The sequence below is a fragment of the Hipposideros armiger genome, unplaced genomic scaffold (genome assembly GCF_001890085.2).
Source record: "Hipposideros armiger isolate ML-2016 unplaced genomic scaffold, ASM189008v1 scaffold_38, whole genome shotgun sequence".
In the NCBI taxonomy this organism is placed as follows: Eukaryota; Metazoa; Chordata; class Mammalia; order Chiroptera; family Hipposideridae; genus Hipposideros; species Hipposideros armiger.
The window spans coordinates 3542327-3560662 of NW_017731388.1; the positions used below are offsets into that span (position 1 = coordinate 3542327).

Consider the following 18336-nt stretch of genomic DNA (forward strand, 5'->3'; position numbering starts at 1 on the left):
GTTAAGCTCTGTAGCCATGTGATCTCATTTAATCTTCACAACTTGGAAAGGGAGCCACTGCATTATTATTATCACCCGTGTCACAGACGGGAAAACTGCGGTTCGAGAAGACAGGTTATGGGATTTGCCTAAGATACAGAGCCACTGAGTGCAGAACTGAGACTCGAACCCAAATGCCTAGGATTGAACTCCAGAGCCCACACTTGCAACCACTGCATTCTTGCCCCCAGGGGTCCCTGCTCCCCCGCCTTAGTCCTCATGATGGAGGTGTCCCCCTCTCTCCTCTGAGCCTGTGGTGTCCCTCCAACACATAGGGGCCGCTTCGGTGTAGTGCGAACGTGTCGGGAGAATGCCACTGGGCGGACGTTTGTGGCCAAGATCGTGCCCTACGCAGCTGAAGGCAAGCGGCGGGTCCTGCAGGAGTATGAAGTGCTGCGGACGCTGCATCACGAGCGGCTCATGTCCCTGCACGAGGCCTACATCACCCCACGTTACCTTGTACTCATCGCTGAGAGCTGTGGCAACCGGGAGCTCCTCTGTGGGCTCAGCGACAGGTGGTTGGGCATTCCGAGGGAGCAGGGAGCATGACTAGGGGGAGCTGGGCTGGGATCTGGGGTATCAACTACCTCCCCTGGATCCCCCAGGTTCCGATATTCAGAGGATGACGTGGCCACCTACGTGGTGCAGCTGCTACAAGGCCTGGACTACCTCCACGGCCGCCACATCCTGCACCTGGACATCAAGCCAGACAACCTGCTGCTGGCCCCTGACAACGCCCTCAAGATCGTGGACTTCGGCAGTGCCCAGCCCTACAATCCCCAGGCCCTGCGGCCCCTTGGCCACCGCACGGGCACGCTGGAGTTCATGGGTGAGGAGACCTTGCCAGCCAGGATGTGGGGGTTAGGGTACTGCCAAAGAGGCAGCAGCCAGAGCTCACCTCACTTCACCCACATATGTGCCTTTATTGAGTGCTTAGTGCATGCAAACAATGAACGAAGTCCTTTCCGTGGGTTTTTTTCAGTTTATCTTTGCAATAGCCCTGGAGATTGGCATAGCAGTACCCCCATTTTACAGATGAGGAAACAGGCATAGTGAGGTTATTTGTCCAATATCAGACAGTTTCAAATGTTCAAGCCAGAATTTGATAAAGCTGGAAAGACAGAATCAATTACTAGTTTATATAAATAAGGAAACCCAGCTACCATTTAGCTACCTACGAAATACTTAATGTTCATTATCTCTATTCCTTAGAGTTAGTCTGCAAACCACACTTCACAAATGAGGAAATGGAGAGCCAGACAGGTTTAGTACAGTGCCCAGGGTCCTCTAGCTAGGAGGGGCAGGCCTGGAAGTAGAGCCAGCCAGGCCGATTTCAAAGGCCCTTAATCTGTGTGCTGGCCATACTCTTTGTGAAGGAGCTCCCTGCCTAGGAGCTGATCCAAGGGAGCCAGTGACCCTGGCTTCAGCGACTCTGTAGTTCTGGGAACCCCCACCATTCAGTGCCTGGGCTGATTCCTCAGGTGCCCTACATCTGCCCTGGAGGCCACCCCCCACTCCTATCCTGCCTGCTGTCACCCAGGGCTTGCTGCTGTGGTTGGACCCATGGTCTGGTGACCTGGGCATTATCCTGCTCCTCAAGGCCCCAGGGGCCTCCCCTGCCTCTCTCCGCTTCCCTGGTTCAGCTTGGCCTCTGTCTCCTGTCAGCTCCTGAGATGGTGAGAGGAGAACCCATCGGCTCTGCCACAGATATCTGGGGAGCAGGTGTGCTCACTTACATCATGTGAGTGCTCCCAGGACCCACCTTCTGCCTGTACCCTTTGCCCCCTCCCCACCTCCCCAGCACACACGTGAATGTACACATGCGCACAGACACGCATGTGTGTGCCCAGGTGTGGGTTGCCTTGTGCCTGAGTGCTGTGCCCCTCAGAACCCTCACATTAATGTCCACCTGGACCTGTGAGTTGGCGCTCAGTTCACGTGTGTCAACTGTCTCTACCACAGGCTCAGTGGACGCTCCCCGTTCTATGAACCAGATCCCCAGGAGACAGAGGCTCGTATTGTGGGGGGCCGCTTTGATGCCTTCCAGCTGTACCCCAACACCTCCCAAAGCGCCACCCTCTTCTTGCGAAAGGTCCTCTCAGTACATCCCTGGTGAGTGGGCCCCACACTTGCCAACCTCCCAGCATTACCTGCCCTTGGCCTTGGACTTCCGCGGCCCAGCCCATGCCTAAGACCCCTCAACTCATCCCTTGCTCCCTGTTATTAATGCACTGTTACTACTGTTACTAATGGTTGTACTACCCATCATTTAAAGCTTATAATAGCCCTATGACATAGGCAGAATCACTGTCCCCATTCCAGAGATTGGGAAACTGAGCCCCAGAGTTTCCCAAGGTCATTCACTAGGGGTGAATCCAAGATTGGGACTCCGATCTATGAGAGGACAGAGCCCCGCCCTGCTCTAGGTCGTCCGTCCCTCCAGGCTCACCATCCCTGGTCCTGCCTGGCAGGAGCCGGCCCTCCCTGCAGGACTGCCTGGCCCACCCGTGGCTTCAGGATGCCTACCTGATGAAACTGCGCCGCCAGACGCTCACCTTCACCACCAACCGGCTCAAGGAATTCCTGGGTGAGCAGCGGCGCCGCAGGGCAGAGGCCGCCACCCGTCACAAGGTGCTGCTCCGCTCCTACCCAGGCATCCCCTAGTGGCTCGGACCACAGCCTGGCCCCGAGCTTCCACTTGGGGCTCCCGCTGATGCCGCGCGGGACATTCCAGGGCCCCCGCTGAGCCGGGCGGGCCCAGGGCTTCGGACACCACCAGCAGCAACATCCGGTCGGGCTATTACCTCACGGACCTTCAGGGACAGAGGTCCCAGGCTTCGGCCATTGCCACCAGGCCAGAGCCCATGGCCACCAGGCTAGAGCCAGAGTGGGAGACTCGTTGGCCAGACTGGGCGGAGTCAGGAGCAGGAATAGGGGCAAGAATGGAATGGGGACGTGAGAGAAAAGGATGGGAGACTCGAGGAAGGTTCTGGGGGTGGGGGACAGTGCATCTTGGGGAAAACCAACCGAGGAGGGTATGAGTATGAGTGGCTGGAGAAATGGAAAAGGAAGCAGCCCAGGGTGTCAAGGCTGTGGGCAAGGAATGAGTGTCAGTGAAGCAGGGACAGGACATGGAGACTGTGTCAGAGTGCCAGAGACAGCGTGTAAGAGAGGGCAGCGAGGTGGGGCAGGGAGAGGAGAGGACTCAAGGGGATGGGGTGGGCCAGCTGTCAACACCCTGGAAGAAGAACTGTGGAGGGCTGGAGGCAGAAGGCAGTGGTCACTCAAGCCAGCCTTCTCCTCCTGCCCCAGCAGATGCAACTCTGGGCACTCTGTGCTGGCCCAAAGATGTCCCCACTGCCCCTCTGTGGCCTTCGCCCCTATTCTCATTCATATTTATTTATTTATTGACTTTTATGAAGTTTCCCTTCCATCCAATCCCTATTGCTCATGTTGTCCTGACCATCCCCCCAGCCATCCAGCTGTTTGTGCAGCTGTCTGTCTGTCACAAGGAAAATAAAAACAGCAAGCAGCAGGGCCTATGTGTGGTCTTTGAGGAGAGATGGTTAGGGGTGCAGGGTGCTGGGACAGGCGCATTCCAGCCTTCTTTGGGCCAGTGAGAGCCCAGGTATACGAGCTAGCACCTTTGGACCTTTCTGCCTACTTCCCTAACCTCTGAAATTCTGGAGTCCTGGCAGGACCACTGAATCCCCACCACCACCCTCTAACCAGACTCTGGTGGCCCCCACCTCTTCTCACATGTTCCATTATCACATCTTGGAGGATGCTGGGCTCTGGAATGGACCGGCCCACACCCCAATCCTGGCTCAGCCTCTTTCACTTCGCTCAGGAGATGGGCTAGCTTTAGCCCTGACCCCTGGGGCAGAGGGTTTTATGATGATGATTGGTGAGAGCAGGTGGTGTGAAGAGCTGCAGAGGAGACCAGGAGAGGCCCACACCCCACACTCTCAGTGTGAGAGCACCGATCAGGGCACCAGCTGCACAGAGCACCTATGAGTGCTCTGGTCAGCATGTCTGCTGTGATGGGGCCACAGATGAGCATTTTCCTAGGTCCCAGGGACACTCAGCCTGGACCTTCTAGTCCCCACAGCAAGCTTAGAGGTCTGCTGGGTGTGAAGGCACCTTGCCTCTAGCTGCGCTCCTGCAGTGCCACGGAATGGTCACTGGGCCCTAGAACTGAGCTGCCCTGCCTTGAGGTGCGGAGAGTGGGGTGTCAGTTCTCCTTGGGTCCAGAGGGACTGTCCTCCCCCTTCACCTCTTGGAAATTCTGTTCTTGACAGTGACAGGAATAAAGCCGCCACCATGAGCACACAGCTGGTGCTGGTGTGTTACTGATTGAGGTTGAGGGCTCCTTAGCTGGAGCCCAGACAACCCTCTGCCCAGCCAGCCTCTCTGGCTTCTCAGGACCCCAGGGAAGAGGCAATCCCCATCATCATAAAACAACAGGAAGTTAAAGCAGCTGGAAGGGACCAGAGAGACCCTTGCTCACCTGTCATTTTAGCAATGAAGATGTACAGCTTGCCTGTGAGAATCTCTAATCCCCTACTCACTGCGTTTTCGTATAAAAATGAGGTGCCTGAACTCATATCTTGATAAATGGTAAAATTCTTCTCCCTTGCCCCTGTGATCTCAAGCTCCCTTCCCATCTCCATTGGAAATGGCATGTGAACTGCTTGTTCCAAACCTGGAGGAGCAAAGGTAATTTATATTAGCAGAGCTGTGTCAAAAGTGCTCTGATCAAAAGGTGACACTGCTCCACACCTGGGCTGGCAGTTACAGTGGATGGAAGCAACACGCCTACCTGGTGCCCTGGCTTGGGCAGATGGGACTCCAGGCATCCCAGAGGGGCTAACCTAACCCCCTTTACCCCAGGTGGTGTGATGCCCCTATGCAGCAGCTTTGCCCCAAAATGGGCTTGGGCTGGCCTAAAGTTGCTGAGTCAGTATTAGTGCCAAACTCCAGGGACAGTGCAACCCAGCCAGACCCTACCATGTCACGTGGAGGACAATGAGTAGAGATGGGGGTGGCAGGAGGGGATGCTGTTCTCAAAAATCTTTAAGGTCCCCTCTAGGATTATCTCAGTTTACCACTAGAGGGCACAGTGCAGAAATAACAACCCTAGACTCGTGGGGGCAGGGGAGGGGGGGGAAAGGCGCTTACAGATTGGTCCTGACAGCCACGTGGCCCTCTCATAATTGGCTGGATGGACAGTGAAGTCCGCGGCTACTCTGGCTTCATTTAGGGACACTCCCACACATACTCGCACCCCTTAACCTACGGTGTCCCCGGGAAGGGCATTGTCCCATTGTCCAAGGATGGACCTGAGTGTCAAGTTGCCCCGGCAGGCAGCTGAATCTCCTGTCCGCCTGGGGCCTCTCCGGATCCTCCCGGGAGTGGGATGGATACCCCTGCCCTGGGAGGGGATGGGCTACGTCCAGCTGCCCAGCTGTCAGGGCGCTGACGCGCCGTGCACCCCAGAGCCGCTCGAGTTTCCCACCTCCACCCCCACCCAGAGCCTATCCCAGCGGCTGAGCCAGCGTCCCAGGCATCCTCGGGCTAAATAAGGAGACTACTTGGGTCAGGGGGCGGGGGCTGGGGTCCCGGGGGGCTTGGGGCTACCACGCCAAACAAGGCAAGGAGGGGAGCGATGTATAAAACCAGGGCCCAGGGCTGAGCACCTGCCCGTGCCCCTACTGTGCCATCCGGAATAGCTCGTGCTGCCTGCTACCAAGCTAGTTGACTCAAGTCCTGAAGTCAACCCCTCACCCCCACCCCACGGTGAGTCCAGATCCTCAGACCGGCGCTAGTCACTCACATCCCGGGGATGTTCTGAAACCGAAGGGGAAAGCCTGAAGGTCTCAGTCTCTGTGTCAGCCTAGACCCTTGCGTTTGTTTTCCGCTTCCCAGATGTCCAAAGCCGCTCCCGCCAAAAAACCGGCAGCTGCGGCCCCGCCTCCGGGATGTACCCTGGATATCAATGACCCCCAGGTCCAGAAAGCGGCCATTCGCATCCAGGCTTCTTACCGGGGCCACAGGTGAGGGGGAGCCCTGGAGCCCTCGGAAGGAAGGGAGCTGGAGCTGCAGAAATCGCATTCCTGCATTGGGGGTGGGGGATACTGAGCACAGTGCCATGGACGCTAGGGTCATTAGACTTAGGGGAGAACAGTTATGGAGGTTGGAAAGGTGGCAGACAAGAGTAAATCATTATATTAGGATGACGATTCCCCCATCCCCATGTTTAAGGGTCTAGTGGGCCGAGGGGGCAGGCAGGGTATGGTGTGCGGGCGACAGTGTTACGGGCGGGTGGGAACAGTGTCATGGCAGCTCTGGCCCTGACCCTGCCTGCGGGTAGGTCCCGGAAGGAGCTGCGGGAGAACGGGCCGCCTCGAGTGCTCGAGCCGTTGAAGGACGTGATGCTGATCGAGGGCAGCGCAGCCAAGCTGACTTGCCGCATTTCGGCTTTCCCGGACCCATTTATCCGCTGGAGCAAGGATGGCAAAGAGTTGCGCGACGGGCCCAAGTATCGCTACGTCTTCGAGGACCCTGATGTCGTCGCATTGGTGGTGCGCGATGGCGAGCTGGCAGACTTGGGCCAGTACAGCATCAACGTAACCAACCCCTTCGGCCAGTGCTCCGACTCGGCGCGCATCCTCGTGGAAGGTACGAGCGCCCCAGGTGCACCGCGCAGGGCAGCACCGCCCCGCGGGAGCCCGCAGCCAGGTCCAGCCTCACGTTTATCGCTGGGCCTAGCCGAATATGGCCAGCATAGCCCCCGGCACAGCCTGAGGTACGGAGCAGGGCGCAGCGCCGAGTGGGCTGGGTAGTCCTTCCCTACCTCGGGATCCTGTCCCACCCAGGCTAAGAAGTCCACTAGGAGTGTCAATCACTCGACTTCAGGGCCCCAAGGTTACAGCGGGCGTGCCACAGGCAGAGCCAGGGTTACAGCCCTGGTCTTCTGGCTTCCAACCTAGAGCAATTTCCACTACCCCGAGCTGTCTCCAAGGCACCGCGCGCGAGATGTGTGAACACTGCCGGGCTTTCACACGTAGTGGCCGTTTTGATCATCCATTCAGCCCTACGAAGTAGGAGAGGCAGGGATTAGAGTTGCTAAAACGAGTTTAAATCCATCTCATCTTTAGGGCTGGTCTTAGCTGGGAGTGTCGTCCCTGCCCCGCCTCACCTCTAGATCCCTCCCTGGATCGCCTTCCCTTTCCCTTCCTTTAGTCCCGGCGAAAATTCAAAAGGGACCGGATAACACTAAGGCGCGCAAAGGCACCACAGTGAAGCTAACCGCGGAGATCATGGGCGAGCCTGCGCCCGACGTGGGCTGGACCAAGGACGGGGAGGACATCGAGGAGGACGACAGGCAAGGGCGGCGACCTGCCGCAAGGGCAGGGCCTGGAACTGGAGCCCGGGCCCCAGAAAGCTGCAGGAGCGGGACGGGGGTTGGGAAACTGGGAGGCGAAGAACAGAGCTGGCCAGTTAGCCCGGCCCAGGGCGCACGTAAACTGACCCGGCGCCCTGCCCCACTTCCCCTGCAGGGTATTCTTTGAGATCGGCAGTACCACCACGACGCTGACCATCCGCCGGGCCACACCCCAGGACAGCGGCAAGTACGAAGTGTACGTGGAGAACAGCCTGGGTATGGACCAGAGCTTCGCTCGCGTGGACGTGGCCTGAAAGGGAGCCTCGGACCTTTCACCCTGGCTCCAAGCCCGGGGGTGGGTAGCACCGACAACCCCCCTCCATCTCGCTTAATAAAACTGGTCTCTCTGACCCTCCACATCGATTCTCTTCTTTTGAGTTGCCATTTCCTCTCCCCGCCACCCGTACCCACACTCTTCCAGACCCACACATCAAGGTCACAGCATGTCGGGGTCAGAGGGAAGTTTGGAGAGCGCCTAGTCCAGTACCTCACTTTACAGACAGTAAGTCTGAGATAGGCTTCTCTCACGGGAGAAAGCTCCTTCACTTCCCAGAAGGATGGGCAGGGGCGTCAATGACTCCGCCTTCTCTTCTTTTGTATACCTCAAGCCTCACCCTCTCGTGGAGGGTTTGCACGCTGGCCACGCCCGTCTCAAGGACGACCTCACGCCCTCTTTTCCCTGTGACTTTGTTCTCTACTTTGGCTGCCACCCTTGGGCCCATTCCCAGACAGCTCCCGGTCCTAATCTGGGTTCCGGCTTGTTTCTCAGGCCCCACCCTTCTTTTCATTTAGCTCCGCCCCCTCGGTGCCTTGGCCACGCCCCGTGTTCTCCCATAAGTCCCACCTTTCTCCTCTCAGAAGGGGGAAAGGAGCTTAAGAACTACACTTCCCGGCAGACTTTGCGACGCTCTCGCGAGTTGCGAGAAGACACGTGCACGGAAGGAGCAAGCAGTAGCGGGCGGCAGAGCTGGAATATAAGGGGCTAGTGGTAAAAGGATCTGATGGAGGGGTGGCGAAAGGGGTAGAGGGCAGCGGACGGCCCCTAAACGGAGGGCGGCTTGGAGGTCCCGGCTGGCTCTCCGCACCTTCGGTGCTGTGCTGGTTCCACAACTCCTGGATACGCGAGGTTAGGGTTTATTAGACAGAATCAGCTGTGAGATTTAGAGTCAGCAATCAGTCCTCTGAATTCAGAGATTCAGCACTTGTCGTTAGTATTGGGACTCAGGGGGTTGGTAGATTCAGTATTTGGGATGCCAAAGGAACCTGTCTTTTGATTTAGGGTTCATCACCTAGGGGTTAGTTTTAGGATTCAGGTTCAGCATATAGAGTTTTTGCTAGGGTTTGGATTTGTCAAATGTAGATTAGTGTTTAATACTTGAAATTCACTTAGGATTGTAGTTAAATATTTGGGGCTTATTTAGGATTTGAGGTTTAGTAATCAGAGTTCACTATTGGGATACAAGGATTAACATCTAGAGTGAGGATAAACAATTGGGAATTGGTGGGTTTGGGGGTTTTGTTTTTTTGAGGTTTGGGGTGTGAGAAGGTCTATTGCTGAGTTTCTTAGTTTGCTGAGTTTGTGGCCAGAGGGAAGTTTGTTAGGGATCAAATTGCAGAGCATAGATTTCAGAATTTGGGAGGAATCACTGTGGGGTTTGAAGGCCGACTGGAATCTGGGTTGGGATTTGAGATGTGTAGGATTTATGAAGTATTGTGCCCAGAGAGGGACTATACTAAAACTTGGATTTACATCCTGGGAGAGAGAGGACTCAGTGTTGCTATTTGGGGTTTGGTTGCGGTATGAGTGGGGTTCCTGGGTTGGAGTATGATATCTGAGCCTGACATCTCTTTTGGGATTTGAAGTTTAGGTAGCTATTCGTCATCATGCTTAAAGCTGTGATCCTGATTGGAGGCCCTCAAAAGGGTGAGGAGCCAGGGGAATGAGTGGAGTGGTTGGGGGGGGGGGGCAGAAGGAGGCAGAAAGCTGAAACGTGCTTCTCTGTCCTCTCCTAGGGACTCGCTTCAGGCCTTTGTCTTTTGAGGTGCCCAAACCCCTGTTTCCCGTGGCAGGGGTCCCTATGATCCAGCATCACATTGAGGCCTGTGCCCAGGTAACTCTATAGGCTCCCTTCTTCCACCTCGCTTCCTGCTCGTCTCTTTCATGCCATATTTCCTCCTATTCCAATCACGACCTCTTCCCACCAGGCAGAACTCCAGGGACCAGCATTTACAAATGACAATGTGAAAGCCCCCCCCCCCCCCAGAAGCTGGGCAGGGCTTCCTCTAATCTAGCCTCTCATCTGGCCTCTTCTTGGTCAGAATTCACAACTGTTTTTAAAAGCCTGCAATGTGAGATTAGGCAGGAATCTTAGAGACAGCTTAAAGCGGTAGCATGGGAAACCTTAATGATAAAGAATGGAATCTTACTACCCTTGCTCATTTTGGAGCTAATTCCTTTATTGCTCTAGGTATTGGGATAAGGCAAGGTTTTGATTTGAGTCCGGTCTCTGCCTGCTATAAGGAACTGAGCAAATTTCTCACCCTTTCCAGCGGTTCGAGTCCGGCCCGAGCTGAGCTGCCAACAGGTGGCAGGATGGCTCAGCTAAAAAAAAACAAACAAAAAAAACGGGGTAAATTTCTCACCCTTAGTTTCCTTAATTGTAAAGTGGGGGTGATTAGTCCTACTTTGTGGAGGTGGCAAAGCTTAGAGATGATGTTTGTAAAATATCTAGTACAATGTAGGCACTTGATAAATGGTATCCTTACCTCACATTGATCTCAAGCTCAGATTGACAGATGACAAATTTGGGGGGCAATGAATGGATTATCGTTTAATGCAACTTGGTAGGCACAACCTTTCCTAGGGTGAGCCCTACTTCAGAGGTAGGGGTGCGGGGGGAATAATAGAATAATAAAAGATTGAAAGATCAGGGATTGAGACTTACTCTGACTTCCTCATTGTCCCCAGGAGAAGTCAGGCCAGCGTCGTGTCCAGAGCACCACAGCTGAGACTGAAAGTCTGGTGTCTGGACTCTGGGCCAGTACCAGGGATTTCTCCCGTCATTCTCTCCTGTTAGATGTATTTTTTTCTCCTAACTTCTTCCCTTGTCCTCAGGTCCCTGGGATGCAGGAGATTCTGCTCATTGGCTTCTACCAACCTGATGAGCCTCTTACCCGGTTCCTAGAAGCCACCCAGCAAGAGTTTAACCTTCCGGTCAGGTCAGATGTTTGTGCACATATGGTACATGGGTGAAGGGGAGTGGTGCCCAGGCATCTTGAGTTCTCAGGAGTGGGTTGAGTCAGTATCTGCCAGACGTCACCCTCACACACTAGGAGGATTTTTATTTGGTCATCCCTGAAACCCTGAATATGTTGAGTTTCTTTGGGCAGACATATTCTGGGAAAAGGAGGGGTCAGGTGCCCAGGCTCATGGCAGCCTTCTCCACTGATCTCACTGAGCTGGCTCTGGGTTCTCTGGGGACAGGTATCTGCAGGAATTTGCCCCTCTGGGCACAGGAGGTGGTCTCTACCACTTCCGGGACCAGATCCTGGCTGGGGGCCCTGAAGCCTTCTTCGTGCTCAATGCTGACGTCTGCTCTGACTTCCCCTTGAGCGCCATGTTGGCTGCTCACAGATACCAACCTCACCCTTTCTTGCTCCTGGGCACCACGGTGAGGGGCCCCGGAAGGTTGGAGGGTGTTGAGGGCGTGATCCAGAGAGGTTCCTGAAATGCAGGGTGTTGGGAAAGCAGGGCCAGCCCAGGCAGCTGGAGTGGGAGCAGGCCTTAGGTGGGAGAGGTACCAGAAATCCCAGCAGTAATGGAGGCGGTGGTGGAGACCCTGAGCCCTTTGGCTGCTCAGAAGTAGGGAGGGGGAGGGCAGCTGTCAGTTCTCACCCCAGCTGAAGGCTTGTCAGTGGTGGAGCTGCATGCCAGGTGCCATAGGGGAGGGAAAGCAAGAAGAAGAAAACAGGCCTTGCTGCCCTGAAGCAGGCAGGTCACGATGTGTCTGTCTTTCAGGCTAACAGGACACAATCCCTCAACTACGGCTGCATCGTAGAGAATCCACAGACACACGAGGTGAGAACAGAGAAGGGGCTGGCTGGGTGCCTAATCTGTGCATCATCATTCTCCCATCCCTCAGCTCCTAGAGAATGCTGAAACGCTATGGGGTGGGCCCCAGTCTTAGCAAACAGGTGGGCACACCCTCAGTTTTTTTCTCTTCTGTGCCTTTAAGAAAGATCGGTGAAGAGGTAACAGTTAATTTCCATGGGTGCAGTGCTCCAGTAGACATATGCACGGGGTGCTATGGCAACACAAAAGGGGCCCAACACAACCTCCCTGGGTGAGGGTGAGGGTGGGGAGGGATCCCTGGAGGAGGTGAGGTCTGAGTTGAGTTAAGTATGTCAAGATGGAGATAGGAAAGCATTGCAGATAAAGGGAACAATATGTGCAAAGGCATGGAGGCAGGAAATTACATAGTACCTCCAGAATTATGGAAGTGGGAACATAATTGGCAAGGCAGATGATCTCTGCCCCTGTCTCTGAAACTCCCTGCCCCGGAGCCTAACTGACTTTCACACACCCTTTTATTTGTCCAAGCTTTAGTATTAAAAATACATACGAACAGGGCCGGCCGAGTACTTAAGAGTTGGCTTGGGACGCCAGCTCTGAGCAGCAGGGCCCCGGTTCGGATCCCACATGAGGGCCAGTGACGCTGCGCCCTCTACAGCTAAGATGGTGAACAACAGCTCGACCTGGAGCTGGGCTGCCGTGAGTCGCTGGCGACAGTGTAGGCTGCAGTGGAGCTGGCTGGCAGCTGGCATGTGCTTTAGTGTGCTGCCGTGAGCCGCCGTGAGCAGCCGTCCAATGGCTGGGGAGCGACTGCCTCACCCAAGAAGAGCGCAATAATACCAACATGGGCCAGTGAAGTGATGTTCTCCACAACTAGACTGAAGAACAAAAAAAAAAAGGACATCAGCTTGTCTGTTCCCCTTCCCTGATTCCCCAATGCTGTTCCCCTCCCCCAATAAAATCTTTAAAAAAAAAATACATATGAACACACACACACAGAGTTAGACATAGCACTAGCTAGGTGTAAGAAACAGAGCCAGAAAGACATAATCCCTGCCTCTCAGGAACCCTCAGTGTAGTGGGAGATAGTAAAAAAAACAACCATTTTAGGTGACACAGGCACCATGGGTGATGTGTGGCCAGAAGACAGGGAGTGCCTAGAGCTGAGGAGTTAACTCGGGGGCAGACAAGCGTGTGCTTAGAGAGGGAGCGACAATGTCAACCGGGTTTTGAAAGCTGAGTTTTCCAGATGAAGGGCATTCCAGGCACAGGCATGCAATGGCACGGAGTTGTGTTCTAGGAGCACTGGGAGGTGGGGAGGATTGGGAAGAAGGCATGTAGTTCAAGCTTATCTTGAAGGTGAAGTTGAAGGGCGGTGGCAAGATGCACTCTGCATTTTAGGAAGACACTGCAATGGCAGCAGGGAGAACCTGCAGATGAGAGGGTCTTAGGGGATGGTGACTGTGACCCCTCCTCTGTTGACCCCAGCACACTCTGTCTTCAGGTCCTGCACTATGTGGAGAAACCCAGCACTTTCGTTAGTGACATCATCAACTGCGGCATCTACCTCTTCTCCCCAGAAGCCCTGAAGCCCCTTCGGGATGTCTTCCAGCGTAATCAGCAGGATGGGCAACTGTGAGGCTGGCCCCATGGTCCTATAACCCCCAAGTACCCCCAGTTACAGCCCCCTACCCCCGGTCTCTGCTGTCTCCTCCTCAACTTGCTCACCTTCCCCCTTCCACGTGTCATCTCCAGCCAAGCCTCCCCAGTCCCTCCCCTTCTAACCTCATTCTGTCCCTCTTCCTTATCCATCCCAGTTCCTCCTGTCACTGCCTGCCCACTTCCCTTCTGGTCCATTTCTCTTTAAGCCCTGAGTGTCCCAGAGATGTCTTTCAGAACAGACGGTAACACACACTTGGGCGCACACGTGCTTGGATGCAGACACACACACACACACACTCTCACTCTCTCTCTCTCACTCACTCACTCACTCAGGCTGAGGAGGCTCCCCTTGGAGCATAGCATCCCAGAGCCCTGCCTGCAACAAGTCACAATCCCAGGGTGGTCCTCCTAGGCCTAGGAACTGTGCCCTTCTATGGCTCCCCTGACTTCATTCCCTCTCACGCCTCATTCACTCGTAGCCATCTTCTTACACCCACCCATCTCTCTGCTTCTCTCTCCATCTCTCCTGGCCTCTGTTTCTGCTGAGCTGGCATCTCTACCATCTCTCTCTCCCTCTCTTTCTGTGACTGTCTCTGCCCTCACCAGCTGCCTTCCTCTGGGGTGAGTCTGTCTGTGTTTCATTCCATCCAGTGAGAGGGAGGGTGACTGCAGGTGTGGATGGGGAGGAGGATGGGAAATTGGGGGAAGCCAAGTCTTGTCCCTCTCTCTAGAGATGAGGCAGGATAGGCAGCAGGTCTAGGCCTAGGGTTTCCCTGGGATAGCACCCCAGCTGGGAGCATGAGGGGGCGATGTGTGTGAGCAGTGGGAGAGCTTCCTGGGATGCAAGCATCCCTTTGGAGAGAATCTGACCAGACCTTGCAAGGTGGTGGGGTCCCCTGATTCCCATTCCTGAGAGACTGTGTTGGCCCTGCAGTTGGGTTCAGCTAGGGTACTGTCGTCAGCATCCCTTCCTCTGCCAGGGAGGACTCTTCAGGCCTGTGGCGGGGGGCAGGCACCATCCGCCTGGAGCAAGATGTGTTCTCAGCCCTGGCTGGGCAGGGCCAGATCTACGTGCACCTCACAGATGGTATCTGGAGCCAGATCAAGTCTGCAGGGTATGGGAGGGGCCTCTGATGGGGTGGCTGGGTTGCCTAGGGGTTGGGACTTCAAAGCAGTGGGTACAGGCCCGGCTGGCCCCTGAGTTCCTGCTCCACTTTGTGGCCCCCAGCTCAGCTCTCTATGCCTCCCGCCTCTATCTGGGACAGTACCAGCTCACTCACCCAGAACGCCTGGCCAAGCACTACCAGGGGGGGCCACGGATCCGAGGTACGCACCCCGCCCCAATTCATCACCTCTGCCCGACCCCAGCCCCCTCTGCCCTCAGAGCCATGACTCCTGACCTCACATGCAGAAGTAAAAGCTCAATCCCTGCACTCCCTGAACCAGATATGGTTTCGGGTATTTGTCCCCAGGTCCTCTCTTCTGCTTCTAGGAAATGTATACATCCACCCAACGGCTAAGGTGGCCCCATCAGCTGTGGTAAGTGGCAGCCCAGCCCAGGGAGAAAGAAGGTGGCTGTCAGGATGGGTGGGGCAGTTTGGATACCTCCTAAGCTGGGAGTGCTGGTCTCTGCTTTGTAACAGCCTGTTTTGTGGCCTGCAGTTCCCATCCCCCTTATCTGTTCTAGAGGGGATTGGGTTTGGGGTCCTCCAAGCCCCTCCAGGACTTATGGTATGTGCTCTGTTCCACAGCTGGGCCCCAACGTTTCCATTGGGGAGGGTGTGACTGTGGGCGAGGGTGTGCGGCTCCGAGAGAGCATTGTCCTCCATGGAGCCACGCTTCAGGTAAGCACCTGGGCACACGCAGCAGGGCCTGGGCCCCAAGAGGCTGAGGGGAGGGGTGGACCCCATGGGCTCTGCATCTGGCCCCTTTTCACCACCACCTCCCACCGTCCTTTTTGGCAGGAGCACACGTGTGTCCTGCACAGCATCGTGGGCTGGGGGAGCACTGTAGGGCGCTGGGCCCGTGTGGAGGGTACCCCCAATGACCCCAATCCCAACGACCCCCGAGCCCACATGGACAGTGAGAGCCTCTTCAAGGATGGGAAGCTGCTGCCTGCCATCACCATCCTAGGTATGGCTTCCCAGGGGATGCGGGGCTGAGAAACCTCCACAGGTGACGGGTGGGCTCTATGGGGAGCAATTGTGCATGCTCAAGAGAGAGAGAGAGAGAGTGTGTGTGTGTGTGTGTGTGTGCGCGCGCACCTTTAGCAAACATTTACCAAGTGCCTGCTGTGTGCCAGGCCGTGTGAGTCACTGGGGGCATGGGGCCAGAGCACAGATGGGCAGGTAAGGATGCTTCCCGATGGCAGTGGCCCCAAGCTCCTGACGCCTCCCATGGCCTCCCCTGGTGCCCTTGTCCACGCTGCAGGCTGCCGAGTCCGGATCCCTGCTGAGGTGCTCATCCTGAACTCAATTGTTCTGCCACACAAGGAGCTGAGCCGAAGCTTTACCAACCAGATCATCCTGTGAGGGGAGCTGTCAGAAGGCCCCCCCAAGCCTGACCCCTCCAGCCTCTGTCTAGAATGGACCTGAGGAAGCCAGGCAGGACCTCTACATGTCCAGAGCAACGTGGGTGGGCACAGGACTCTGGGCCTCTCCCTCTCCGCTCACTCCCTAATAAACCCCGTGAACCTTGGAGCCAGCACGGACTCCTGTTTGTGCCTGGGCTGGGGGTGGGGGTAGAAGGGGGGCAGCTGAGTCAGGCCCCCCCACATTAGCATTTAAATTGGAGTCGTCGCTGCGGGCTCATGAATAATGAATCTGGAGCTCTGGTAAATCTCCCCTTCCCACTGCCTCAGCCTCGCACTGCTCCAGAGGAAGGCCCTCAAGGCTCCCAGCCTGCCGGCCCCGCCTTCACCCCTACCCTGATGCTGCCTGCCCGCCCGCCCGCCTGCCTCCCTGTTCCTCTTCACTGGGCCTGACTCAGGCCCCGGAGTGGAATGCTTCAGAAGGGAAGGGTGAAGGATTTCAGTTGGGCAGCGAGGTGGCAGGCACAGGGACTGGGAGCACAGGCCCGAGGTTTGATGACCCAGCACCTGCTGTCCTTGGTTCTTGCTGAGCCTCAGCCCCGCCCACTGCATGCGTTGCCAGCTACATCCGCTCCTAGCCCAGCTTTTGGCGGGTTGGGGGTTTCTCCCTAGCCCACCAGAGACCTGGTATCTGTCTGCTACTCCCCTGGCAGGCAGGGTGGGTCTGTAATCACAGTCGGCAGCGCTGACCTGGGAGGGGAGGACACCTGGCCACCTCCCACCACCCCGGCTTTGCCCTTCGGGAGGGCCCAGTCCCTACATTCCGGAAGCCCGCGAGAAACCCAGCATCTCATGCTCTCCCATGACCCCCACGTGCCCCTCTTGGTGCCACCCCCCCCTTTTCCCCAGCTGTGGGTGCGGAGCTTAGTTGCCAGATGAGCTGGTAATGATCGTAATCTGCTAATTGAGAGGAATCTAATTACCCGAAGAGAATGGGGGGGCAGGGCGTGGGTGGCAGGGAGGAGGGGGTCCTGGCAGCAGGCAGGGGTGGCAGGCGGCAGGGTGCCGGGTCTTGTTATCAGCACCAGGGTCTGGGACAGAGCCCAGGATTTCATAGCTTCTTTAGCTGGGCCGTTAGGAAGATGCTCTTGCTCAGGAGCTGGGCTGAGGGTGACACGGGGATTGGGCTAGATATGATCTCCCTGCAGGCTGCGTGAGAGCCTGAAATGCCCAGGTTTTAGCAGCCCTGACCTCTCACCTGCTTTGACTCAGCCCCTTCCATTCCTCGGGTTCTCGCCTCCAGCCCAGACCTTCTGCCTGGGGCTGGGAGGAGGCTGCAGATACTTACTCTGGGCCCGGGGTCAACTCCCTGAGGAAGAGGCTGGGAGAGGGGTGGACCTTAGGGCCGGGGGGCTGGGTCCTTCCCCTCTTCTCCTCCCAGTCCTGACCCTCCTGTTCCAAGTGGTTGGCAGAGGCCATGGCAGCTCCATCATAAATATGATAATTTAATTATTTTCTCAGCAAAACACCGTGAAATCCAATAAGTCTGTGTCAGGCCCTGGCCCCCGGGCCCCCCCCCCTCCTAGGCCCAGTGGGGGGTGGGGACATGGTAGGGAGAGGCACTGGAAGGGGAAGGGGTCAGTGTTTGAAGTGAGGGGGCAAGCGAAGCGGAGGTCTTTGTAACCCCCCCCAGGCTGATGGCGCCAATGCTGTGTGTGTGTGTGTGTGTGTGTATGTACTCAGGCGGGAGGGGGTGGGGGTGCTAAGGAGAAGTTATAATGCCCCCCACTCCTCTACAGCCTTGTCTGCTGTGGGAGGGGCCTCGAGCCCCACCCATCTGAGGGCACAGCTCAGGGCCCAGGATGTGGGAACCCCCTGCCTCTGGAGGGGAGAGCACAGGGAGCCCCTTTCTCTGTCACCTCTGGGACCTTGTTGTCCCTGTAGGGATAGGAGGGTGCTGGCTTCCTGGAGGGGTAGAGAAGGGAGAACTGAGGGAACTGGGGTGGGAAGTGGGGGGTGATGGGGGGAGGAATGCGGGGGAGGGGTGTGCTCCTGCCATTAGTGCTTTTTTTGGTTTCCATAAAAAGATTATTCTGTAAAATCAGCTAGGGGGAGCGAGCTGGGGGCCGGGTCCCTGGCACCAAGCGGGGAGGGGCGGCTGGGGAGGGGGACTGAGTGTGGAGAGAGATTTGGATGGGCTTCAGGAGCCAGCGAGGGGGTGAGGCTGAGCCAAGAACACAGATTGGGAGGAGGCTGGCCAGGACGTGTGTGTGTGGGGGGGTAGGGCCCTAGTCTCCTTCCTGTCCCTTTGGTGGGGCTGCCCTGGGCCCAGTCCCACCCCCATCTCCATCTCCTCCCTCTAGCACTTAGCAGCCATTATGGGGGGGGAGCAGATTGCAGCCCCCTCCCTCTCTCCAGGAAGCAAGCACAGCTGGGGCCCCGCCACATCTGCCGCATCAGCACGGAGCACAGCTGGGTGTGCCCAGAGCCACGATCCCCAAAACACAAAGGGGGCGGGGGCCAAGGAGAGCCCAGACCCCTGAGATAGGCACACTGACACCTCTGCCAACAGACACATACTCCTCG

At 56.5% G+C, this 18336-nt stretch overlaps 3 protein-coding genes across 16 annotated transcripts in view; all 3 read left to right on the plus strand.

Moving 5' to 3' along the window:
• Positions 1-3574, plus strand: part of SPEG (striated muscle enriched protein kinase) — a 56581-nt gene extending 53007 nt beyond the window's left edge. For 9 of the 10 annotated variants that reach the window (XM_019638260.1, XM_019638261.1, XM_019638262.1 and 6 more), the window contains 5 exons: positions 315-554; positions 645-868; positions 1705-1780; positions 2002-2151; positions 2511-3574. In XM_019638260.1, the coding sequence (XP_019493805.1) occupies positions 315-554; positions 645-868; positions 1705-1780; positions 2002-2151; positions 2511-2703 (883 nt within the window). In that variant the 3' untranslated portion in view covers positions 2704-3574. The other variant, XM_019638264.1, reaches the window with a different exon arrangement.
• A 2151-nt stretch (positions 3575-5725) lies between these two features.
• On the plus strand, positions 5726-7841 carry SPEGNB (SPEG neighbor). The gene is made up of 5 exons (XM_019638298.1): positions 5726-5838; positions 5968-6095; positions 6413-6720; positions 7285-7426; positions 7602-7841. The coding sequence occupies exons 2-5, from the start codon at positions 5968-5970 to the stop codon at positions 7738-7740; spliced, it is 717 nt and encodes a 238-aa protein (XP_019493843.1). The 5' UTR covers positions 5726-5838; the 3' UTR covers positions 7741-7841.
• Positions 7842-8373: 532 nt separating this feature from the next.
• Positions 8374-15923, plus strand: GMPPA (GDP-mannose pyrophosphorylase A). 5 transcript variants are annotated; one of them, XM_019638290.1, is made up of 14 exons: positions 8374-8474; positions 9350-9410; positions 9500-9597; positions 10602-10705; positions 10971-11157; positions 11505-11564; positions 13063-13193; positions 13827-13841; positions 14155-14335; positions 14449-14546; positions 14693-14759; positions 14972-15064; positions 15185-15353; positions 15651-15923. In XM_019638290.1, the coding sequence occupies exons 2-14, from the start codon at positions 9371-9373 to the stop codon at positions 15749-15751; spliced, it is 1344 nt and encodes a 447-aa protein (XP_019493835.1). In that variant the 5' UTR covers positions 8374-8474; positions 9350-9370; the 3' UTR covers positions 15752-15923. The 5 variants fall into 5 exon arrangements, with proteins under 5 accessions (XP_019493835.1, XP_019493834.1, XP_019493836.1 ...); XM_019638289.1 differs by having other exon boundaries at positions 8401-8612; XM_019638291.1 differs by having other exon boundaries at positions 8401-8612; positions 9355-9410.
• Positions 15924-18336: the final 2413 nt, after the last annotated feature.

Excerpts from the sequence above, each read along its gene's own strand:
- SPEGNB (XM_019638298.1), top strand. The coding sequence starts at position 5,968 with ATGTCCAAAGCCGCTCCCGCCAAAAAACCGGCAGCTGCGGCCCCGCCT. Across the intron at positions 6,096-6,412 it reads GCTTCTTACCGGGGCCACAG|GTCCCGGAAGGAGCTGCGGG; the intron begins GTGAGGGGGAGC and ends GCCTGCGGGTAG. Across the intron at positions 6,721-7,284 it reads GGCGCGCATCCTCGTGGAAG|TCCCGGCGAAAATTCAAAAG; the intron begins GTACGAGCGCCC and ends CCCTTCCTTTAG.
- GMPPA (XM_019638290.1), top strand. The coding sequence starts at position 9,371 with ATGCTTAAAGCTGTGATCCTGATTGGAGGCCCTCAAAAGG. Across the intron at positions 14,336-14,448 it reads AGCCAGATCAAGTCTGCAGG|CTCAGCTCTCTATGCCTCCC; the intron begins GTATGGGAGGGG and ends TGTGGCCCCCAG. Across the intron at positions 14,760-14,971 it reads AGGTGGCCCCATCAGCTGTG|CTGGGCCCCAACGTTTCCAT; the intron begins GTAAGTGGCAGC and ends TCTGTTCCACAG.